The following is a 26,221-nucleotide window of genomic DNA, read 5'->3' as shown; positions in this document are numbered from 1 at the left end:
TCTATGGGCAAGCCAGTTCTGTATCCACAAAGCAATGTCCCCTTGGATCCCCTGCCTCCTTACTTTCTCAATAAGCCTTGCATGGGGTACCTTATCAAATGCCTTGCTGAAATCCATATACGCTACATTAAGCATATTATCTTACATTGATGTTATGAAATGAACTTGTTTATTGTCCAACATCAATTAAGATGTCCAAAACCTGTGACTTAGATTCTTTTGTAACAAACATAAGAATCAGGAACAGCCTTCCAGACCCTCAAGTCTGTCATGATATTCAATAAGATCATAATTGGACTAATCTTTGGCCCTCCACTCCACTTTCTTATTTCCCCATAATTCTTTTCTCAGTCTTGGTCTTCCATATCTTAAAAAAATTGTCATTTGCTGCTTGGTGCAGAAAATTTCAAAGATTCGCAATCCTCTTTGGGAAGAGTTCCCTCTTGACTCATTATCCTATTGCTCTGGACTCCTCCGCGAGGAGAAAGACTTCATAGCCACTGCCTGGCATGGTCACTCAGAATTTTGTTTCAGAAAGTTACTTCAGAACTCTACAGAGCATGCATAATGCCTGGGTTTGACATTTTAGTGTTGATCTTAGGTAATTTGATAATATATTAAATTGTGATTTATATTAAAGTCATGAATTTTATTGTACACATTTTCCCTTCTGAAACCTGTTTGGGGTTTTCATTTTGTAAAATGATAAACCCGTATTCCTCCCGTCTATATGCAATCTGTCCTGATGAGTACAAGGTCAGCAGTAAGGATTGAAAATTCGGAATAGAAACATAAGGTAAAAGAATAAAATGATTGTAAGAATTTTCTTTCCTTTCTAACAAAGATGCATGTTCAAAAACTGGAGACACTACATGACCCTCAGCAAATTTATTTTCGCTGGGATTCAATATGTGAAACTTTGGGAGGTAATCCTTGCCCTGTACTGACCATTACATCCATGCCAGAGTCGAAGTCCTGGGAGAACCTGTACCAGTTCAGTAAGTAATTTGTAAATATAATCTCAAGTTCACCATTACGGTTTATTCACTTTTGCTGTAAATGCATTTTGAATTTGATCTTAGTCACAATCTTGTTCTATCTTTTGTCAATGTAAAGGAAGATAAATTCACCGTTAAGGAGTGTCATTCCACAGACACTCAAATCAAATCAAGTTTAATTGTCATTTAAACTGTAGCCCCTGGTTAAGCCTCAGGCTCGCTCTACTCGCTTTCGTCTAGAGGAAGCTGCCTTCGCCCCCGCCAAACTAGGTAATCAAGTTTGTGTAGATGCTGTGTGATGTACCCTGCCCCACCAATTAACAGACAGTACACCATAGGCGATTAAATGATTACACTTTATAAATCTTACTGGAACTATGTAATTAATAGAGATACAATATAAAAGGGAAAGTAAAAGGTGCCAAACTTATCAGAGTTCAACCACTTCGTGCACAACCGTTGGAGCTCAATTAACGGAGTCTTCTTTCCACCATTCGATCCCCTCGACTCGCTGCCTGGGACCAACCACGGTGGTCGACCAGAGTGCGTTCAGCACGTCCTTCCTCTTCATTTCTCCTCCCGAAAACCCTGGGCCTCGGACTCCCTCTCGGGGTCTGTTCCGTCACCCAGCTTACAGTATCGCGTCTCCTCTCTCTCTCTCCCCATCATGTCTTCTGCCCCAAAGCCCGAGAAAACAATAGCTTACATACACAGAAGAAAGAATAACATCTATCCCAATTGGTTAGCAAATGAATACAATTCTCTTTATCAGTAATCATAACCCAAACAAGCTGCTAGAGAGAAGCACTTTCTCAGCAGTTAACATAACAATAAAGCCATTTTTATTAGCCTTAGCAGTAATATAAAAGAAGAAACATACAAAACCATACATGAGACCATCCCTCTGGGACCAAGCTGCAAAAACATACAAGCTCATTCAAAATGTCGAGAAAGGGGGAAAAAATGGTCACGTGAGGAAACACATTTTTAGTCCAAGACCCTGAGCAAATTGATGATTCCTGTCAGTCCAGCCTGTAATTCTACTGATCCAACACTGGAGGGCAGCACCAACAAGAGAGCCACCCCCAACTGACCATTTACTACACGCCGCCTTTGGGCCAGCTCGAAGGCACCAACCTCCAGGTAGCAGGCAGCAGCACGGTCTACACCCAGGTCAGCTCTCCCAAACCTAGTCCGGCTCCACCTGTGGCCTGACGGCCCGACTTGAATGCCTCAGCCCGAAGGCCCAATTCAAATCCCTTGGCCCAATGGCCCGACTTGCCTTCTCTGAACAACCTGCTGGCTATTCTGAACAATGAGCAGCTCACTGATGTGGTGGACCTGCTGTTCATGTAGTTATTGAAGTCAAGAATAGTCTTACTGTGTATAAAAACACACTTAACAAATAAAAAAAAGCACCTTTGGTTGGCTCCTGAGAAGCTACAGTACGTATATGTGCTGCCATCTTACCGGAAGTATGGTACCTCACTCAAGTACCAATTGACTTTGATACCTCACTCAAGTACCAGTTGACTCGGCCTCCATGCTGCAGGACTGCTTTGATGACGTCGATTGGAATGTCTTCCATGATGAGGATGTCTCCAAGTTCGCAGATGGAGTCACGTGCTTCATCCGGAAGTGCATCAGCGATGTTGTCCCCCAGAAGTTGGTGGGTCATCCGAACCAGAAACCCTGGATCAATAGTTCTGTGCAAGCAGCACTTACAGCGCGACATCGAGCTTACATCACTGGCGATCAACTGGAGCTCAAGAAAAGCAACTATGATCTGTGCAAAGCTATCAAGGCTGCGAAACAACAATACAGGGACAAGATTGAGTCAAGATTCACAACGAATAGCACACATGACCTGTGGCGAGGGCTGCATACCATTGCCGACAGCAAAGCCAAACATTGTGTTGCCGCCAACATCGCAGCCTCTTGCCCAGTTGAGCTCAATTGCTTTTACGCTCAGTTCGATGTTGCTAACTCTGAGCCTCCGAGGAAAGCCACCACTACAACCTGCAACCTGGTCACCTCTGAGGCTGAGGTACGTAGATGTTTCCAACAAGTGGACAGTCGCAAGGCTGCGGGACTGGACGGCATCTCAGGGCGAGTACTCAGGATGTGCACGGCACAACTGTCAGGTGTGTTTACTAACATTTTTAATCTCTCCCTCTCCCAGTGTAGAGTGCTCGCCTGCTTCAAAAAAAGACTCTGGAGAAGAAGGATGCTTATGTGAGAATGCTGTTCTTGGACTACAGTTCAGCATTCAACACCATAGTTCCATTCAGGCTCGGCAAGAGGTTCAGAGACCTCGGCCTTGACCCTGCCTTGTGCAGCTAGATCCTGGACTTGCTGTCAGATCGCCAGCAGGTTGTAAGAGTGGGCTCCCTCACCTCCAACCCTCTGACTCTTAATACAGGAGCCCCTCAGGGCTGCGTACTGAGTCCCCTCCTTTACTCCCTGTATACCCATGACTGTGTCGCCACCCACAGCTCCAATCTGCTAATTAAACTTGCCGATGAGACTACATTGATTGGCCTTATCTCAAACAATAACAAGGACCTACAGGGAAGAAGTCATCTCTGTGACACAATGGTGTCAAGAAAACAACCTCTCCCTCAATGTCGCAAAAACAAAGAAGCTGGTTGTGGATTACAGGAGGAATGGAGACAGGCTAACCCCTATTGACATTAATGGATCTGGGATTGAGAGGGTAAACAGCTTCACGTTCCTTGGCATCCACATCACCGAGGACCTCACATGGTCTGTACACACCAGCTGTGTGGTGAAAAGGCACAACAGCACCTCTTTCATCTCAGATGGTTGAGGAAGTTTAGTATGGGCCCCCAAATCCGAAGAAATTTCTATAGGGGCACAATTGAGAGCATCTTGACTGGTTGCTATGGGAACTGTACCTCCCTTAATCGCAGGGCTCTGCAGAGAGTGGTGCGAACAGCCCAGCACATCTGTAATTGTGAACTTCCCATGATTCAGGACATTTACAAGGACTGGTGTGTAAAATGGGCCCGTAGGATCAGTGGGGACCCAAGTCACCCCAAACACAATCAATTCCAGCTGGTGCCATCCGGGAAACGGTACTGCAGCATAAAAACAACAGGAATTCTGCAGATGCTGGAAATTCAAGCAACATACATCAAAGTTGCTGGTGAACGCAGCAGGCCAAGCAGCATCTATAGGAAGAGGCGCAGTCGACGTTTCAGGCCGAGACCCTTCGTCAGTCCTGACGAAGGGTCTCGGCCTGAAACGTCGACTGCGCCTCTTCCTATAGATGCTGCTTGGCCTGCTGCGTTCACCAGCAACTTTGATGTCTGCAGCATAAAAGCCAGGACCAACAGGCTCCGGGACAGCTTCTTCCACCAGGCCATCAGACTGATGAACTCGCGCTGATTTGAGTGTACTATATATTACATTGACTTCTATTTTTTATAAATTACTATTGATTGCACATTGCACATTTAGATGGAGACGAAACATAAAAGATTTTTACTCCTCATGTATGTGAAGGATGTAAGAAATAAAGTCAATTCAGTTCAGTTCAATTCTTCTTTTACAAAACTGTCAGTATTAGTTGACAGACAATGTACTGAAACCCTCTCACCGAGCTCATGCAAACTTGGCTTGATGCTAACTCTGCCAACAGCCACGTGATTCAGCGGCGAGAAAGCCACCTTTATAACAATATGTGTCTCAGGTCGGTATGATTTGGGGTTCAACCAAACATGAATGTTCTGGTTACCGGAACCTCGATTTGAGCTAATGCTATGTAAGTACTGCCCATACTGAATTACCAGTTGCCGGGAAATGGCAAATCAAACACCAGTATAAAATTATAAAGAAAGTATAATCACGAATTTCAACTTTATCAAACAGTTATTAAGAGAAAGAAAAGAAAGGGAAAAAATAAAGGGCCCATTACAATTAGACCAGTCTAAATGTGCACATGACCACTGGAGCTTATCTCTTCCAAAAGCTAGGTACAACCATTACTTACAGCACTGAATTGCCATTTCCAATCACTGGTCGAGCTTCCTACTTTGGACTCCTTCGTCTCGCAAAGCACTCCTTGTAATCGCGTCTTCCCATCCGATCGAATCCCATGAGCGCTTCTTCTGATCTTCTCTTTGCCACATCTCCTGCCAAGACCAAGAACTCCACCACTGTCTGCCACAAATCTCTCTCCATCAGCTCTCTCCAGAACCTTCTCCCAATCCTATCATCCTGATTGGCTGACACAACGTTCCTAAGTTGAACAACATGCCCCCTTTAGCTGAAACCAAAATATTTTACTAGCAGGACACGCTGCTTTTACAGAAAACTACTAAAATGAAATACCTTACAGCATAGCAGTAGAAATCTTAACCAAGACATTACAGTACTTATAAATTAGTGTAGCCACTTTTCCCCTATTTGTATGTGTAAACGTTTACATGAAAAGAAAAAATTTAAAAAAAACCTCAGTGCAAGTTTTTGTCTAGTTACTTATACTATCAACCATTTTATCAAATGTACAAAGGGATTAAATAGAAAGTCTCTGCAGAATATGATTATATCTACAGTAGCATGAGAATTAAATGATATTACACTTACTTCGGTTAATGAATGATCCCTGACAATGGGAGAACTATCAGTGTATCCGATTTGCTACGACATCAAATGGCCACAAGGTCACCTTGTTTTAATGTCAAGTACTCGAACAGACAAGACCTCTAGAGAAATGTGTACTGTGACTTCTCTTGTAGTTTTATAAAATTAAAGCATACTGTATTTTCAGATTTTTCATTATGAATCATATTGCCATATTATTTCATGTTTTCTGGGCACTTACACAATTTTCCTGAAATGATCATCCATCAAGGCTGCTTTGGGACAATGAAACATTTTGGAACATCCTTGTTTTCTATCATTAAATATACTAAATAATCATAGGTAAGTAAGGCAGTGTTTTAAAAATATAATGTATAAATATTTCTTGCAGGAAATCGACCTTACATTTTCTTAACATCTCGCGTTCATCCTGGGGAAAGTAACTCCAGCTGGGTAATGAAAGGAACTTTGGAATATTTAATGTCCAATAATTTGACCGCTCAAAGCTTGCGGGACTCGTATATTTTTAAAATAGTCCCAATGCTGAACCCAGATGGAGTCATTAATGGAAGGTGAGATGATCATTTTCTACATTTTAAGTTGAGAATAATATTGCTGTTTGATGATTAAGTGGAGGTTAATCACTACTGAAATATATTCCTAATATGTGCTTCATTTTTATAATTTAAAAAACAAATTCTGTTAGTACTTCTCTGTCACATCTTTCCTCTGAGCACCTATCCCTCCTTCCAATCTACTTCTTTGAAATTGTAAAAATACGCACACGTGTTGTGTAGACAATGATGGAGAGGAAAGGACGAAACCAGAAACAGGTGGAAATACTCAATAGGTCGGGCTGCATCTTTGGGAAGCAAAACAGAGCTGACACATCTGCATGTTTTCTGACAATGATCGTCAAGATTAAATTTAGCTCTGTTTTTCTTACCGCAGATGCATCCTCACCTCCTGAATATTTCCACCATTTTCTGTTTCTTTATTTTTGTTTTTCTTTATTTTTCCAGATTTTATAGCCTGCAACCCAGATTTCTAAAATAAATCATAAGAAATAGAAACAGAAGAAGAATATTCTGCTCCTCGTTCTGTTCTGGAATTAAGTAACATCATGACTAAAAGAATTCAGTGCTTCTTTTCTGTTTTCCCTTGATTCTTTATATCTGAAAATCATTGCCTTTAATATATTCATGGGCTGAGACTCTACAACTCTGCTAAATATGATTTCCAAAGATTCACTAGTCCTCAGAGTGGCTGATCCTTTATCTTGAGACAGTGACCCTGGTTTTAAGTCTCCCAGCCAGGAGTAACTTCAGCTTTCCATCTACTCTGTCAAGCCTCTTAAGAATTATACTCCTGCAATAAGAAAGCAGAGAGATGGTATAAGGGGACTTTTATACCAAAAGTGAATTGGGAGACTAAGGTAAGTACTAAATGTTATATTGCTGAGAAAATTTAAACCACAAAAGACAGTTCTTAAATACATATCCAAAAGCAAAATGTAAATCCATTAGTTAGGATAAATATTGGGAAGAAAGATATTAAGTATACTGTTAATATTAAGAACTATTAAGAACTTCTGTTTGACCTAGGAAATGGGTTACCAATATCGAATCACATTGTATAAGCAGTTTACAGATATGTGTTAATTTGCCTTTTGGAGTTTGGGTACCCTGGATACTCATACCAACAGCATTACTGTGCATTTATATTGCACTTTTAAACTTGCAAAACAGCCCAAGTTTTTGCACCAGGAGATATGGCATAATGATTTAAAGCATAAAGGAACTGTCATTTCTCAATGGGTTGTAGGGCTAGAGAAGTTTGAGAACTTGGATTTAATAGAAAGAATGAGAGTTTTAAAATCTATGCATTGCTTCATCAGAACTTATTGAAAGCCGGAGAGCCAAATTGAATTGAATTTCAATTGACTTCATTACTTACACCCTTCATATATATGAGGAATAAAAATCTTTACGTTACGTCTCTTGTCTAAATGTGCAATTTATAGTAATTTATAATAAATAGTATGTACAACAGGACAGTCAATATAACATAGAAATACAATTGTATCAGTGTGAATTAATCAGTCTGATGGCCTGGTGGAAGAAGCTGTCTCTGGAGCCTGTTGGTCCTGGCTTTAATGCTGCGGTACCATTTCCCGAAATGTGTTGAATAAATGAGATTTGGGCAGGAGGGTTTTGAACCAAGTTTGTAAAGGAAATGAGTGTTCTGTTTTCGAAGATTATCTTCTAGAGATAACAATATGCGGAAAACTGTGTTTCATCAGCAGATGGATTAAGGGTAGAGTTGTCTGCACAATAATTCACACTGGAAAACGAGCAGGTGTAGGCCACCTTTCAACATGATCATAGTTGATTTGCCCCAAGGTTCATCTCCACGTCTATTAGAGATCCAAAAAGCTGCAACTCTGCAAACTTTGAAAAAAATTATCTACATCCTCTTTAAATATCTCTTAAGTCTCTGAAGAATTATGGAGATTCACTGTCTTTTGTTAGAGAACTATATATTTCAATATAACTGAAATTATTTAGATCGTTGAGGGGTTTTATTTAACAAGTAGATACGAGGTCCCCTATTGGTGGAATATTTTCTTAAAGTGGACAATCATTGCCTTGTGCTTCTTCTGTATGAGTTATGTTTTGTGGTTTAACTGACCAGGGAAGAATTTGCATAGCTTTAACAGGGCCAGACACTGTTCCAATGGATTGTACTGGTGGTGTTTTTTATTATGTTAATTTAATTTTGTAATCAAAGAAAATGTGGCAGCTGGATCAAAACCCAAGTTGTTAATAAGTTTTCATTATCTATAAGAGCTGTTAAAATGATTTTATGGAATTCTTGGATTGGGTGCTCAGCTTGCGAGTGCAGCAGTAATGTTCAGGAATGGGGTCAAGTTCTTCTTAGGGCTAGGCTTAAGCCAGCACAGAGCTTTTTAAAGCCTACTTCATCCTTTGTTTCTGTTACTCCTTGGTTTTAAATGAAAATTTTCAAAACATTTTAATTAAGCTGGACAATTTTATAAAGAGTGGCATGGTAGCAAAGTGGTTAGCATAGTGCTTTATGGTACCAGTGAACCGAGTTCAAATAACACCACTGTCTGTAAGGATTTTGTACATTCTCCCTGTGACCACTCGGGTTTCCTCTGGGTGCTCTGGTTTCCTCCCACGTTCCAAAAACGTAGGGGTTAGTAGGTTAATTGGTCACATGAGTGTAATTGGGTGGTGTAGGCTCCTTGGGCCATCAGGACCTGTTACTGTGCTGTCTCTCTAAGTAAATAAATACTTCATCAGGGACTACCTACATCAACCCAAAACACCTATAAGCACAGTCATAGTTTTCTCCTTTTTACACAAGGAATCAATGATACATTGTACAAATATTAACAAAAATTAAGCTCTTAACAAACTGGTGCCTTCTTATAGATGCCTAGAATCTCTGTATTTAAATTTAGTCAAATGGAAATGTTAATGTGATCTTGCCTGCATTGTAACTTGCTTTCATGACACTTTCTGGTCACTTTCGAGTCAGGCAATAGAATTTTTCAAACTGCTATCCATTCTGTGCTAGGACCAAGCTAGAGGCACCTAAAATGAATTTGAATATTTGTGTATTTTATAGACATTTACCAGCACAGGCTATAGGATGAGCGCAGTATAAAACACTTCCTCCAGCTTTTTAGTACCCATCTTTGAGAGCTTTAATCTTTGTTTCTATGAGATTCATGAGTTTATCTGGAAGCTGAGTACAGGAAAAAATGCCCCAAAACAATAACACGTCTCCAAGTATGACAACTGAGAAACCAGATGGATTCAACAAAGTTTTGTTTCAGAAGATATGCACTCAAGTATTTCAAGGAAAACGTGCATTTACATTAACTATAGACAAAATCACCAGATTAAGATAGTAAAAAATCTATTTTTAAAATTATGCTAACATTTGATTATAGTTGGGATTGATTCTGACATTTTAGCCTTTATATTAGCATCTTGTAAAATACTTAATGGTGATGAGAGGTGAAGCGATGAATGCTAAACCTAAGAAGGTACAGTTACTAAGAAATATTTTCACGCTTCTAAATTTTGTTTTGTAGCCATCGTTGCTCATTAAGTGGAGAAGATCTCAACCGTCAGTGGTCAAACCCTCATCCTGAACTTCATCCAACAATTTACCATACCAAGGGCTTACTGCAGTACCTGGCCAGTATACAACGTACCCCTCTGGTATGTAGAAAAGGAGCTGGAAACCATACTGGATTGTTTTATTTCAAATTCCATACACATCAAGCAAAAAGTCCAATTGGTAGGCAAAATAACTTAAGTTGCAGTGCTATTTAAGCACGCATCTTCTACTTTTAAATTTGGATACAAAGTCAGAAAGCTCCATTTATGCTGTATATTGCATATATTTGTGTTCAATTCATAGATCACCATGAGGAGTTCTAAATGGAGCATTTGTTTCAGGCATTAAACTTCTATTTTTTTTTCTTTTTTAATATAATTTTTTTATTGAGTTTTCGAACTTAGTTACATGGAATAATAATATCTACTCTCCTTGCTAATAAAGATTTCTTTATTTCATCATCAACGTTTATCTTATTCCAAAGATCAATCAAATGTTTTAATATAGGGGATTCTTTCTTTTCCCGTAGCCATTTAAAATAATTTATCAGAAAATACAATCTTGAGGTGCCTTTCTCTGTCATGTTTTTCATGCTGTAACAGCTCAGGTGTAATCCATAATTTTTCTTAATACTATTAAGTTGAACTTTCAGAACTATTGTTAAATGTGATCTGTGGTTTCTTGCCACAATAAATACCTCTGTTTTAAACAAATCAAATTGAATTTTTCATAACATGTCTAATTTATTTCATTTTAAAATCTTTTTTATTACTTATTATTGAAGATCAACAAAACAAATCAACATTAGAAAACATTTTAGACAGTCTCTCCTTTGTCAAATAGTAACGATGTACAATTTTAAATTGAATTAAAGAGTGACTGGCACAAATCGAAGAAGAGTTAACCAACTTCAGAATTCGCAACCAATCCTCTTTTATCAAGGTCATGTTAAGCTGTCTTTCCCAATTTTGCTTAATCTTAAGTGAAGGATAATTGTACTGTTGTAACAGTAAATTATAAACTTTCTCAATAAAACCTTTCACTAAAGGATTAATTTTTAAAATAATGTCTAACAGGTCGGAATCCTGTATATTTGGAAAGTGACTTAAATATTCTTGTAAGAAATGTCTGACCTGAAGATATTGCAAGAAATGTGAGTACGAGAGAGAGTATTTATTTACTAATTTCTCGAAAGACATCAATCGGCCTTCTTGGAATAGATCCATGAAAGAATAGACTCCTTTATTCCTCCAAAGAAAAAAGGTAGGATCACTTAATGAAGGTTTAAATAAATAATTTCAATAAATTAAACTAAGAAGGATAAATTTTTTGAGATTAAAAAAATTATGAAATTAGTACCAAATTCGTAACGACTGCTTAATCATTGGATATAAATTTAGATTAGAAAATTGGGCCAGTTGTACAGGTAAAGAAGCTCCTAATAACAAGGTTAAGTAAAATTGTTTCACAGCTTTCAATTCCAAATCAGCCCAAGGTGGTCGTTCATTTTTATCAGCCTAATATAACCAAGAACACATATAATGTATATTAATGGCCCAATACTGCATTCTTAAATTAGGCAGAGCAAGACCTCCATCCTTTTAAAATTTTTGTAAATGATATTTTCCAATTCTTGGTCTTTTATTATTCCAAACAAAAGATGAGATAATAGAATCAACCTGATCAAAAGACTTCTTAGTTAAAAAAAAAGGAATATTTTGAAATACATATAAAAACTTTGGTAACAGCATCATTTTAACTTCATGAATTCGGCCAGCTAACGAAAGTGTAAGTGGATTCCATCTACAAAATAATTGCTTCATAAAATCCACTAAGGGAAGCAAATCAGCTCTGTAAAGGTGTCTGTGATTTTTAGTGATGATAATACCTAAATATTTAAAAGAGTCCATAACTCTAAAAGGAATGTCATCATACATAGAAGCAGAATCATTTAGGGGAAATACTTCACTTTTATAAAAGTTTAGTTTATATCCCAAAAACTTTCCAAATTCATTTAATAATTTCAATAAACTAGGAATGGATTCTTCAGGATTCGAAACATAAACTAAGAGATTATCAGCATAAAGGGAGATTTTATGAACAGTCCCATTTATGAAAATTCCATGGATGTCTTTAGCTTCACGAAGTGCAATGGCCAAGGGTTCCAACACAAATTAAATAACAGGGGACTTAACGAACATCCTTGTCTTGTACCCCACGAGAGTTCAGAAAAAGGAGATCTGCAATTATTAGTAATAACAGTAGCAATAGGCCTTTTATATATCATTCTAATCCACTTATTAAAATTAGTACAAAAGTTGAATTTCTCTAAAATGTTAAATAAGTATTTCCATTCAACTCTATCGAATGCCTATTCAGCATCAAGAGAAACAACACATTGGGGAGTCTTAGAAAAGGATGAGTATATAACATTTAACAGTCTCCGAGTATTAGAGAAGGAATAACGGCCCTTTACAAAACCTGTTTGGTCCTGAGAGATAATGTTAGCTAGAATATTCTCCAGTCGATTAGCCATTATTTTTGAAAGAATTTTAGCATCCACATTTAATAAGGAAATAGTTCTATATGAAGCACAGTCAGTAGGGTCTTTATCTTTCTTAAGAATTAAAGAAATAGAAACTTCATAAAATGTGGGAGGTAACTCTCCTGTCAAAAAAGAATCTTTAAGTGTTTCCAACATATATGGAGAAAGCAATTTTTCAAATTTTTTATAAAATCCTACAGAAGAACCATCCAATCCAGGAGCTTTACCAGACTTTACCAGACTGCATTGAAAAAATAGCTTTCTGAATTTCTTTTTCAGTAACAGGAGTATCAAGAGTTCGTTGATCTTCAACAGAAATTCTAGGAAAATCTATCTTTTGTAAAAGGGCATTCATTTTAGAAGGATCAGCTGGAAACAGATTTATAAAGTTCAATGTAAAAGTCTTGAAAATTTTTATTAATGTCTTCCTAATTACAAGCTAAACTACCGTCTCCCTTACGAATTTTAAAAATTTGTCTTTTAGCTCTAGCTGCTTTTAATTGGGATGCTAATAGCTTATTATTTTTATCTCCAATCACATAAAATTGACTTTTCAATTTAAGCAAATTTCTTTCAATAGGATAAGGTAATAGTAAATTATATTGTGATTGAAGTTCAATCCTTTGTTTAAATAAAACAATATTAGGAGAGATTGCATAATTATCATCCAAGTCTTTAATTTGTTTTGAAATCTTTTTGTTTGTTTCTTAAGCTTAGCTAAATAGATTATCTGACCTCGCAAATATGCTTTAAATGTATCCCATAAAATCAATTTCGACACATCTCCCGTATTGTTAAAAAGAAAAAAACATTTTATCTGAGTCTCAATAAATTTGACAAAGTCCGAACTTTGTAATAGAAATTCTGGAAAATGCCAAGGCAAGTTTGCAATACCGACATCATTCAATTCAAAAGCTAAGCTTAAAGGCGCGTGATCCAAAACAACGATAGTGTCATATTCACATTTCTGGACTTTGGACAAAAATCAGCTATAAAAAATCGATTCTTGAATATTTTTTATGAACATGTAAATAAAAAGAATAATCTCTGTCATTAGGATGTACATTTGTAGAATGTCTCCAAATTTTGACCAAACCATAATTGATTAAAAAAATTAATAAGTGATGCTGAACAACTCGGAAGCCGCTGATGGGTTGAGCTCTTGTCAATCAAAGGATTAGGTTAGATTAGATTATGAGAGCACTCAGTCCTCTTTTATTGTCATTTAGAAATGCATACATGCATTAAGAAATGATACAATGTTTCTCCAGAGTGATATCACAGAAAAACTGGACAAACCAAAGACTAACACTGACAGAACCACATAATTATAACATATAGTTACAGCAGTGCAAAGCAATACTATAATTTGATAAAAAACAAACCATGGGCACGGTAAAAAAAAAAGTCTCAAGTCCCGATTGACTCCCGAGTCCCCGATAGCAGGCAGCAAAAGGGAGAAACTCCCTGCCATAAACCTCCAGGCACCGACAACTGCTGATGCATTGGAAGCAGCCGACCACAGCCGACACTGAGTCCGTCCATCCGAAAACTTCAAGCCTCTGACCAGCCCCTCCGATACAGCCTCCCGAGCACCATCCTCTGCCAAGCGCCTTCGACCTTGCTCCGGCCGCTGAAACAAGCAAAACCGAGGATTCGGGGCCTTCTGCTCCGGAGATTCCGGTGACCACACAGTAGCAGTGGCAGCGAAGCGGGCATTTCAGAAGTTTCTCCAGATGTTCCTCCGTACTCTCACATCTGTCTCCGTCAAATCAGAATTTAAACAACAGTTAAAATCACCACCCATTAACAACATATATTCATTTAAATCCGGCAATAAACCAAATTCGTTTTTTAAAAAAAAAGGATTATCTACATTAGGTCCATATCGATTAACCAGGACAATTTTTCTATTACAAATTGTTCCTTTGACAATTAAAAATCTACCATTAGTATCTGACGCAATGTCTTCTTGGATAAATAAAATATTAGATTTAATAAAAATAGATACTCCCTTTGTTTTATTTTGACAAGTGGCATGATATTGAAGGCCCTTCCACATTTTAAAAAATCTATTTTGATCGCCCGTTCTGATAGGCGTTTCTTGAGCGAAAATTATATCGGGTTGGAATTGATTAATAATTTAAAAAGTCTCCTTTCGCTTAATAGGATGATTCCATCCACGTACGTTCCAACTAATAACGTTTATCTGTTTAACTACCATGAATTTTTTTTTAACACACAAATATACGCATACCAACACGGGCTAATCAAAAATGGCGATGATAAGTATAACCATATAGAAAACACACATGCTCCGGAACTCCATAATGGGAAAAAATATGATATAAGAAAACTAAAATTAATCCTACAATGAAACCTATAGTTCAAAACTAACTCCAATCCTTCCCCCATCCCAAAAGCCAGAAATCCGGCAAAGAAAACGCCGGAATGCGTCCCCATAGAAGAGGAAAAAAGAAACAGAACTCTGCGAGCTGCCCAATTTATAATAGTGACTTTAAAAGTTTTCCTTAATTCTACCACCCCTTTACAAAAAAAAACACACACGGCCCTAAAATAAGAAAGCCCTGCAGAGGAAAAAAAAGATGTTTATGCTTGATCATTAAAAATAAACTGGGGAATGCAAAAACAATTTCCAAAGACATTAAAACAATAAAATTAAACAAAGCAAAAAATGTCTATGTAATCTCTTAATGACGAAAAATCAGCGCCATTATCCCTTTGACTTACTGCCCAATAAAAAAAACTGTTTTTAGAAGAAAAGCTGAGACTAATTATTTATCTACTAACTAAGCACTCCTCGCTATATATATCAAAGGACATCTTCAACATATCAGAAATCTTCAAAGCTTTTTTCTTTCAGAAAATTATTCAGCAGACCTAATACCATTCAAACCTCGGCCACCTCCAAAATAGAATTAGCATAGTCCAGTGCTGCTTTGGGATCTAGAAAAACATGTGGAGTCGAATCTTTAGGAAATAATTTTAATCGGGCTGGATAGCGAAGTGATGGGAATAATCCCTTATCATGGGCTATCTTCATAGCTGGAACGAATTTGAACCACTGTTCCATGACTTCCCATGGATAATCTTCATAAAAACGAATCTCGGAAGCCTTGAATTTAAAAACTCTGTTTCCTTGCATATTTTATGATTTGGTCTTTAACTTTGAAATGATGAAAGTTGACCAAAACTGACCTTGGCTTATTCGGATCTTGAGATTTCAAAGTGAAAGTTCTATGCGCTCTTTCAATATCGGGAGGCTGAGGTAAAATATCCGGAAGCAGGGATTGAAACAAATTAGCAAAATAGTCCAATAAATCCCCACTCTCAGATCCTTCCTTCAGTCCAACAATTCAAATGTTATTCCGATGAGATCTTGCTTCCAGATTGATAATCTTGCGTTGAGACTGTTCCAAGCGGGCTGAAATATCCGCTATCTGACGCTTCGACTCTTTTAAGTTCAGAATTTTAAGGAAATAATACTTTCCTCTATGAAATGAAGACGCTGTCAAAACGACTTCGTCTCAGAAATGTTGTTATCTATTTTCTCGTCGAGAGCCATCAATGCATGTTCTAAACACTCAGCCCAAACAGGCACATCTTCTGATTTTTCTTTCAAAGTTTTTCCCTTTCCGTTGCTGGATTCAGAAAGCTGCTTTCCACTTCTTAAAGATTGTGACATAATAACAACTATTCCCCTCTAAGATCCGACAAATACAAGTTAATAATTCAGAGTTTAAACTGGGGAAAAGGAAGAATTAAACGCAGCCACACAAATTGTGTGTAACTCCATTAGGCAGCAGGCGGAAGTTCCATAACATGTCTAATTTATAAATGTAGTTAAAATACTGCAATTAAATTATAGCTAATCAGTTTACAGGAGCATTATATTCATTTGGATCTGTATATATTCACATCAACTCAATGGTATCTGTATTTCAGTGTCATTTGTTCTTTCATTTTATATTTACATCATAGATTCTTACATCTGCATTTATCAGAACAATACCTTTTATAAACTTGTTATGCTGCAATGACACCCATCTGCCAGTGATGATACTACACCACTGCCAAGCATCTGAAGATGAGATGATACATTTAGGTACACAATGTCTAAATCAAGTAATCTCTGCGGTTTCTTGCAGTTATGGGCTGAGCAGTTGTCATACCAAGCCGTGATGCGTCCCGAGAGGATGCACCGGTAAGAATTACCAAGTGTCAACAGGGACTTGTGTAATTTCTCTAGGCTCCTGAGGAAGTAGAGGCATTGGTGAGCTTTGTTGGCCATGTCATCAATGTAGTTGGAACTGGACAGTCTACTGGTAATGTTCACTCCTAGGATCTTTAAACTGTCATCCCACTCAACTTCAGCGCTTCTGGTGAAGACAGGAGCATGTGCACTACCCACTTTCTTGAAGTCAATGACCAGCTGTTTATTTTGCAGACATTGAGGGAAAGGTTGTTGACATGACAGCGTGACCCTAAAGTCTCTATCTCCTTCCTGTACTCTGACTTATCGTTATTTGAGATATGGCCCACTCTGGTGGTATCATCTGCAAACTGGTAGATAGCACTAGAGCGAAATCTGGCCATACAGTTATAAGTGTACAGGGAGTAGAGTAGGGTGCTGATGACGCAACCTTATGGAGTATCAGCGTTCAGAATGATCGTGGTGTTGGTGTTGCTGACTATCCTTATAGATTGCAGTCTGTTGGTCAGGAAGCCAGGGAACCGGTTGCAAAAGGAAGTGTTCTCTTCCAGATCTTGGAGTTTGGTGATGAATTTTCTTGGAATGATAGTATTAAAGGTGAAGCTGTAGTTAATGAACAACAGTCTAACATGGGTATCTTCCTTTTTTGTGACTGAGATGAAATACATATAATCTTTGCATTGCACTATCTATTCCTAATTGTGGTTGTTCTTAAAATTAATTGCCAGATCATAGGCCAGGTCAGCTTTATTTTTGTATTCAAATGTTTGAAGGCCGTAAAGTCTAAATTCTAACTAACCAGAGCCCATATTTAATTATTTGGACAATGAAAATACTTACTTTCCTTTGGTATATTTTGAAGACTGCTGCCAGTTTTTTCCCCCTCACTTTTCCTTAAATGTTTCAGATTTGTTCCAAAATGTGTGTACATTTGTATATATTTTTGTGAACGAAAGTGGTAAAAGTGCTGGTTTCTTTTTGCAACAGTTAAATTGTTGGGAACTGGAGAATAGGGCAGTTGGTATATAAATAGATGCAGTGTTTAGTGAGACTGGGGAAGGACAGGGAGATGATGGGGCAAAATTGCAGTCAGTGGGATGAGTTGAAGTGTAACATGGGGGCAAAAATGAAAAAGGTGGTGAATACAGGACCGTAGGTGTTATATGTGAATGCACACAGTCGACGGAATAAGGTAGATGATCTTTTAGCACAATTAGAGATTGGCAGATGTGACGCTGTGGACATCACTGGGTTGTGCCTGAAAGGAGATCATTGTTGTGATCTTAGCATCCAAGGATACACGTTGTATCCAAAGAACAGGCAGGTAGACAGAGGGGATGGGTTGCCCTATTGGCAAAAAATGAAATCTATAGGAAGAGGTGACATAGGATCGGAAGATGTAGAATCCTTGTGGTAAGAATTAAAAAACTGCAACGGTAAAAAGACCTTGATGGGAGTTATTTACGGGCCTCCAAACAGTAGCCAGGATATGGGATACAGACTACAACGGGAGATAGAAAGGGCATGTGAAAAGAGCAATGTTACAATATTCATGGGGAATTTCAATATGCAGGTAGGTTGGGAAAATCAGGTTAGTGCTGGATCCCAAGAGAGAATTTTTAGAGTGCCTACAAGATAGCTTTTTAGCCAGCCCACTAGGGCAAAGGCAATTCTGGACTGGGTGATGTGTAATGAACCATCTTTGATTAGGAAGATCAAGGTAAAAGATATCATAGGATACAGTGATCATAATACGATAGAATTCACCCTCCACTTTGAGAGGGAGAAGGTAAAGTCAGCTGTATCAGTATTACAATGAAGTAAAGGAAATTACAGAGGCATGAGAGAGGAGCTGGTCAAAGTTGACTGGAAGGGGATACTTCCAGTCAACTTCCAATCAATCAAAAAAGAATCTGAGGGTTGCATGTGGTGACATGTATGCACTCTGATAATAAATTTTGGAGTATCGTGAGCAGTTTTGGGTCCCTTATCTAAGAAAAGATGTGCTGACATTGGAGAGTGTCCGTAAGAGGTTCATGAAAATGATTTTGGAAATGCAATGGGTAACTTATGAGGAGCACTTGATGACTCTGAGCTTGTACTCGCTAGAGTTTAGAAGAGTGAGGGGAGATCTTATTGAAATCTAATGAATAATGAAAGGCCTAGATTGAGTGGACATGGAAAGGATGTTTCTTGTATTGAGGGAGCACTTTTTCCTCACCTGACTTCAGGTGTTATTTCAGAGTGATTCTCTACCTGGTGCAGTCAGCTTGCTCACTGTTGAGGATGTATTTTGGGATGCGGCCAATTTACATGTGGCAGACATGGCCCAGATAGAGCTGCCTACGCTGCCTGAGCAGGGAGGCCGGCAAGGGAGAGAACCTCTACTTGGCTACTCTGTCTATCCAGAAGATGCTCAAAATGTGATGAAGGCACCTTAAATGGAAGGTGCTGTGCCTTTTCTCCTGTTTAGTGTACGTTGTCCAAGTCTCACTGCTGTACAGCAGTGTGCTGGTGACACAAGCATTGTATGCGGCTACCTTTGTTTTGACTGAGAGTTTGGAGTTCAAAGCTGACAAATAATCAATTAAGAAGCTAAAGCAAACAATGTGAAGTGCAGCAAAATGGAACAAATTCCGGGCAACATGGCTTCTGGAAGAATCAAGTTGGCATCCGAACTTGAGAAAAACTTGTTAACAAGTTAGCTGGCAGCCACTCAGTGGTTTAATTATGTAATGATGGTGTAAATGTTTACCTTAGTCTTTTCCATCATAAGCATAGGTATTTCTATGGAAGGAAGCGTTGACATAAAAACTGTGGCATAGTTTATCATGCGAACAGGTGCTGCATTTGAATGTAATGAAGGAAAATTGACAAACTTCTATCAATGTGTGGTGGAGAGTATATTGACTGGCTGCATCACATCCTGGTATGCAAATACCAATGCCCTTGAATGGAAAACTTGACAAAAAGTAGTGGATATGGCCCAGTCCATCAGGGGTAAAGCCCTCACCACCACTGAATAGATCTACATGAAATGCTGTCACAGGAACGCAGCACCAATCATTGGGGACCCCCACCATCCAGGACATGCTCTCTTCTTGCTGCTGGCATCAGGAAGGTGGTACAGCAGTCTCAGGACTCTCACCACCAGGTTCAGGAACAGTAATTACCCCTCAACCATCAGGCTCTTGAACCAAAGGGGTTAACTTCACTCAACTTAAATGTTCCCACAGCCTTTGGCCTTATTTCCAAGGACCCTTTACCTCAAGTTCTCAATATTTATTGCTCATTTATTTATTTTTTTTTCTGTTTGTATTTGCACAGTTTGTGTCTTTTACACACTGATTGGACACCCGAATTGGTGCGGTCTTTCATTGATTCTGTTATGTTTTTTATTCTATAGATTTATTGAGTATGTCCAGAAACAAATAAATCTCTGAGTTGTATATGGTGACATACAAGTAGTTTAGTTATAAATTTACTTTGAACTTTGAAATTGGAAATTAATAACAGTTATTTTGTCCATTGTTTCAACAGGTTTTTTGTGACTATCATGGCCACTCTCGGAAGAAAAATGTCTTCATGTATGGCTGCAGCATAAAGGAGACAGTGTGGCAGACTGACATTAGTGCTTCCTCTTGTGACCTACAGGAAGACCTTGGCTATAGGGTGTGTACTGCATGTGCTATGTGTCCAATTTCAATATTACATATGAAATTTTCAAGACAAGTAATTATTTTCGTTATTAGCAGTTCAGTAGCTAAGATTGAAATTGTATAGCAATTTGTAAAACAAGAATAGCTTGTTTTTGTAATATTCGACTTTAATGTTGCAATCTTACTTTATTTTATTTTCTGATTATTGTTACTTTCTCATGTTATTATGTTTTGTAATTCACATGCACTTACCCAGTATTCAGTTCTCAATAGTTTTCAGGGCAGAAAAAACGTTCAGAACTGCCTTAAAGATCTTTTATTAATAACCCTCTTTAACGTTGTTTGTACCTTAGTCATTTGTTACTGGAATCTTGAAGCATAACTTTATTATGACTTTCTAACTGCACTCCTGACTGATCTTCCTTCAGCCACCCTTTTTAGATAAAAGCCAAGTCACCTAAAATTCTGCTCTTGTATTTTATCTTTATGTTGTGTCCTATTCACCCATTAACTTTGTGTTTTCTGCCCAACGTTGGCATCTGAATACTCACAATACCTTGAGCTTTCTGCTCACGCTGAATTTAACGATTTTACTATGGATCATTGATAAACTGCACATTCTGAGGTTTGTTCCCTAAATACTGCCCTCTTTAAAATGAAGCCCTTTAAGAAAATATTTGCAGTCTTTCATTTAAATGATTTCAGTATCGCCGACTAAGCTAGTATTTACAGTATTTCTCATTCTAAATTTCCTCTGACTATTTCAGTGGGCACTTAAGAATGAATCATATTAGTAGGTCTGGATTCTTAGGCAAGATCAGATAAGGATGCCCATATATGCTCCGAAAGAATTTTTTAACATAATTGTCACTGTTACTATTGCTGATATCTGATTTTAGACCACAAGACCATAAAATGTAGGAGATTTAGGCCATTTAGCTCATCAAGTCTGCTCTGCCATTTTATCACGGTTGATGCGTTTTCCCTCTCAGCCCCAATCTCATGCCTTCTTCCCGTATCCCTTCATGCTCTGACCAGTCAAGAATCTATCAACCTCTGCACTAAATATACTAAATAGACTGTGGCAATGAATTCCATAGATTCACCTCTCCCTGGCTAAAGAAATTTCTCCTCATATCTGTTCTAAAAGGACGCCCCTCTGTTCTGATGCTGTGCCCTCTGGTCCTAGACGCTCCCACCACAGGAAACAGCCTCTCTGCATCCACTCTATTGAGGGCTTTCATCATTCAATAGGTATCAATTAGGTTACTCCTCATTCTTCTGAATCCTCGTGAATACAGGTCCAGAGCCATCAAACGCTCTTCATTGACAAGCTGTTCAATCCTGGAATTATTTTTGTGAAAACCTCCTTTGAATTCTTTTCAATGTTAGCGCATTCTTTCGTAGATAAGGGGCCAAAAACTGCTCACAATGCTCCAAGTGAGGCTTCGCCAGTGCTTTATAAAGCCTCAAAATTACATCCTTGCTTTTATATTTTTATCCTCTTGAAATGAATGCTAACATCACATTTATCTTCTTTACCACAGACACAACCTGCAAATTAACCTTTAGGGAATCCTGCACAAGGACTCCCAAGTCCCCTTGCACCTCAGATTTTTGAGTTTTCTCTCCATTTTGAAAACAGTCTATTCTTTCATTTATTACACGTCCTCTTCGCTGACATCTTTAGGGAGCGGAGTCTCAGAAAGGCAGCATCCATTATTAAAGACCTGCAGCACGCAGGGCATGCCCTTTTCTCACTGTTACCATCAGGTAGGAGATACAGAAGCCTGAAGGCACACACTCAGTGATTCAGGAACAGCTTCTTCCCCTCTGCCATCTGATTCCTGAATGGACTTTGAAGCTTTGGACACTACCTCACTTTTTTCAATATACATTATTTCTGTTTTAGCACATTTTTTAATAATCTATTCAATATACCTAATTGATTTACTTGTTTATTTATTATTGTTTTATTTTATTTTCTCTGCTAGATTGTGTATTGCATTGAACTGCTGCTGCTAAGTTAACAAATTTCACGTCACATGCTGGAGATAATAAACCTGATTCTGATTCTGATTCTACCAAAGTGCATGACTATATACTTCCTGACACAGTATTCCATCCGCCATTTCTTTGTCCATTCTCCTAATCTGTTTTAAGTCCTTCTGTAGACTCCCTACTTCCTTAATACTACTTGCCCCTCCACCTATCTTCGTATCATCTACAAACTTTGCAACAAAGCCATCAATTCCATCATCCAAGTCATTGACGTTTAATGTAAAAAGCAGCGGTCTCAACACAGACCCCTGTGGAACACCACTAGTCACCGGCAGCCAACCAGGAAAGGCTCCCTTTCTTTGCCTCCTGCCAATCAGCCACTACTTTATCCATGCGAGTATCTTTCCTGTAATACCATGGGCTCTTACCTTGTTAAGCGGTCTCATGTGTGGTACCTTGTCAAAGGCCTTCTGAAAATACAAGTACATAACATCAACTGATTCTCCTTTTTCTATCCTGCTTGTTACTTCTTCAAAGAATTCCAACAGATTTGTCAGGCAAGGTTTTCCATTGAGGAAACCATGCTGACTATGACCTATTTTATCATGTGCCTCCAGTTTCTTTTCCTGTGCCACAACTGGCAGAACATTCAAAATTTATCTTTAGTGTTCTAAGGTAAAATATCATTTGTATTTAGAAACTTCTGTTCCATGAAGCTAATTTTATTTTCTTGCCATCTGACTACTTAGACTCTGCCAAAAGTATTGAACCAAATTGCACCAGCCTTCTGCATGAGCAGCTGTAGTTTTGTGGTGGAAAAGTCCAAGGAATCCACTGCACGGGTCGTTGTGTGGCGTGAAGTTGGTGTAACGAGGAGCTATACAATGGAAAGCACATACTGTGGCTGTGATCAGGGAAAGTACAAGGTAAAAGAGAACTTTAAATTTCATTCAAAAATATTATAAATAAATTGCATGATTTTTAATTTTGCTGCCCAGTCTCTAAATTGTAGAATCTGTTTCTTTTTCAAGCTCGTAATTCTGTGGGATCCGGTTCAGTTCATTGCTCTTTAAGCAGTAAACTTCAGAGTGGCTCCCAGGATCTTTAATCTTTTTTAATGCCATGAGTCAAAAGAAACATCCCATTACATGGAAGTATGATTAGAACTTTACATTTTTTTAAACTATATTCAACTCCATCCTCCCCCATTTAGAAATGATTTTCAGTAATTGATTGGGGGATTCAAAGTACTTAATAGTAATTTACTTCTCTTTAAATATTCCTGAAATATGTTCATATCAAACAAGATATAAAGGAAATGACATGTTACCCAGAAAAACTTCTAGTATTGCCGTGAAAAGGTGCCAAGGAACAGCCAGAATAGAAAGAAATACGTAAAGTCTGACACCAAAACTGCCTGTATTCAAAACTCAAAAGAGAAAACTCTAGGGAAAAACAACATGGGTCAGACAGGTTCATAAAAAGGGAAACAGAGTTAATGTTTCAGGTCATTGTTTAAAAAAAATAGATGATCTTCCTTTTAACTATAGAACTTACTTCAACATCTGAGCTGAAAAAATGTATTTTACACTATTTTACTAAATGTTTCCAAGTGTTATGCTGATTTTGATCTTACTGTAGCTTGTAACTTAATATACAATATACAGTGGATTCCAGTTAATTGAAACACATCGGAACCAGTACATTTTGGCCCAGTTAAGTTGTTGCCCCAGTTAGGCGAAGGTATAAAATAGACAATAGTTAAATGGTAACTGAGTAACAAGTTATATATTTAAATGTTGTACTGAACAAGTTAGAACTACCGATACTACTACAGTACTGTATTAGTCCTTAGTAGTTATTGACAGAGGAATTCATCCTGTGTACACTACCTTGTCCTTTTGGTTGACTGTAAATGAACAAAGTCAGCATAGACACCTAGTGCAGATAATCGATTGATTCTGTACAATGCTTTCGCTGATTGCGTCCTCCAGATCTTCATTTTCATTGTAATATTCAAGATGATTGTCAATACTTTCAAATCCTTCATAGTGCTTAACTTGCTGAAGAGGTGAAATCATTTCATTTTCACTCCCAGCTGTTTCTGGCATCTCCAAGCTTGAATGCTTGGAAGTGCAGTAAGCAAAACAGTTCTAAATTGTCATTCTGCTTATTTTTTGCTAACTAGCATTGACAAATATCATTGCTTTTTGAACACAAAACATGCAACTGATGCTATCTAAAAACTGTTTGCCATAAGCACAGTGTAGTGACTAATGGGCACACAAGAGCACTTGACTGGTGTTATTTAGAGACTGTTCGGCAACAGGGTCCTGTCTCATTTAAGTGGCATAGTATTTCAAATAAACAAAGGGAATCCTGTTGTTTTCTCCATTACTTCTTGTTCTTTAAGAGCTGCCAAATAAGTGGCTGCCCCGATTAACCAATGGTCCAATTTGCTGAAATCCGCTGTCTATCTTTTTCTCAGAAAAAAACATTAATCAGCGTGTTTAGCAAAAGAGTTCATAACAGGTTATTTGTATTCTTTAACTTTATTTCTTTCTCTTTTCTCATTCGTAACACTTTTTTGAATGAGGAAATCAGCTTAGTTCAAAATAATTAAAGAAAATATGTTTAATTATAATGTGTCAGCTGATTTTTCTGATTATTTTATACCTTGATGGTATCTGTTGGCAGCCATTTGAAGCAAGTAATTAACTCCATCCCCTATGTGATCTGATTTTTGTAAATTGTCTGTAGCTTCCATTCTTCCTGTTTGCTTGAATGTTTATCTCCATTTTAGTTTCACTTGACAAGCTTCTTTGAAACAGAGTTCAGTATCAGTAGCCCACATACTTAAGTTCTTTTAGTTCAGTAGAAAGACAATGTGTTGTCAATCCATTTTGTTCAAGGTAATCAATTAATAAGTAATAAAATACTTGCTACCTGCTTAGGTAGTACCTAAAATATCCAAAGACAGAGGGAGCTACATTTAATACTTTTTATTTCTTGCCTTTAAGATAAAGTAATCCAAGATGTAAGTCAATCTTCAGAATCTTTAAAGGCTTTGATACGAACTAACTGCCCATTCTATACATAGTGAAGTAATGGAATAGAATAACTGAAATGCTGCAGAGCTGCTGTCCAGATATACTGCTTGTTTATTTTGAAATAGAAACCTGCTTCAGTGACAAAGCTTCATTGTTCCTAAAAAGCCAGTAATTATGATTAATTGTTCACCTGGGCAGGTGTAGGTTACTGGTCCAGCTTTGTTGAGAAAGATATTCACTTAATTGTGCCTCAGAAAAGCTTTTGCAATATCTGATAACCCATAATGTTAATAGCAGCATAAGTTATTAAATTGCATTTCTATCTGTAATGGAAAATCTGCAGATGTTTTGCAGTCCACATCAAACTAACAGTAATATTCGTTCATCATATTTGCATTTGCTCATAGCCTTTCTGTGGACTTCTTGTTGTGTTTTACAATCTATTAAAGATCTCAAGGGAAATAGCACCTCCAAGCCAGCTCTCTAAAGATGTCAGTATAAACAGCCAGTCAGCTTGAAGACAGCTTATCAAGATTCCTCCCTCTTCCCCCGCTTACCCCCACCACCCAATTAGGAAGAGTCAGGATGTTGAATTCAATGCCAAATTGTATACAGAACATTAAGTAAAGAATGAGTGAGTAGCATTAGGTGTAAATTACATTAAGGGTATTTTAATTCTTTCATTTTTAACTGTAATGACATTTTGATTTTAGGGATTTTGCTTGGTTATTTCTACTTAGCATATTTATCAAATCCATATTTTAAACACTGTTTTGTTTGACTGTATTCCTGCTTGGTTGAATGATAATTAAACTCGAACTGAACTGATATAAATTTGAATGAAGAAGTCATAGCTTTTCCCTTCCTGTTTGGAGAGTACCTGTTATTACATGTAATGATAAATCAAGCCTTTCTATTTGTGATTTTTAAGTTCTTTGCTGACTTACTGGCATGGCAATGGAGCAGAGCAA

The 26,221-nt window shown here is 37.8% G+C and overlaps 1 protein-coding gene across 7 annotated transcripts in view; it reads left to right on the top strand.

The window, feature by feature from the left end:
* The window catches only part of agtpbp1 (ATP/GTP binding carboxypeptidase 1), a 265,211-nt gene that overhangs the window by 189,341 nt on the left and 49,649 nt on the right, over window positions 1-26,221 (top strand). For all 7 annotated transcript variants that reach the window (XM_063068825.1, XM_063068822.1, XM_063068824.1 and 4 more), the window contains 5 exons: window positions 845-998; window positions 5,998-6,178; window positions 9,733-9,862; window positions 20,081-20,212; window positions 22,950-23,126. In XM_063068825.1, the coding sequence (XP_062924895.1) occupies window positions 845-998; window positions 5,998-6,178; window positions 9,733-9,862; window positions 20,081-20,212; window positions 22,950-23,126 (774 nt within the window). The remainder of the gene's footprint in view (window positions 1-844; window positions 999-5,997; window positions 6,179-9,732; window positions 9,863-20,080; window positions 20,213-22,949; window positions 23,127-26,221) is intronic.

Source organism: Mobula hypostoma, chromosome 16, assembly GCF_963921235.1.
Source record: "Mobula hypostoma chromosome 16, sMobHyp1.1, whole genome shotgun sequence".
Taxonomy (NCBI): domain Eukaryota; kingdom Metazoa; phylum Chordata; class Chondrichthyes; order Myliobatiformes; family Myliobatidae; genus Mobula; species Mobula hypostoma.
This window is presented reverse-complemented; position numbering and strand designations above follow the sequence as displayed.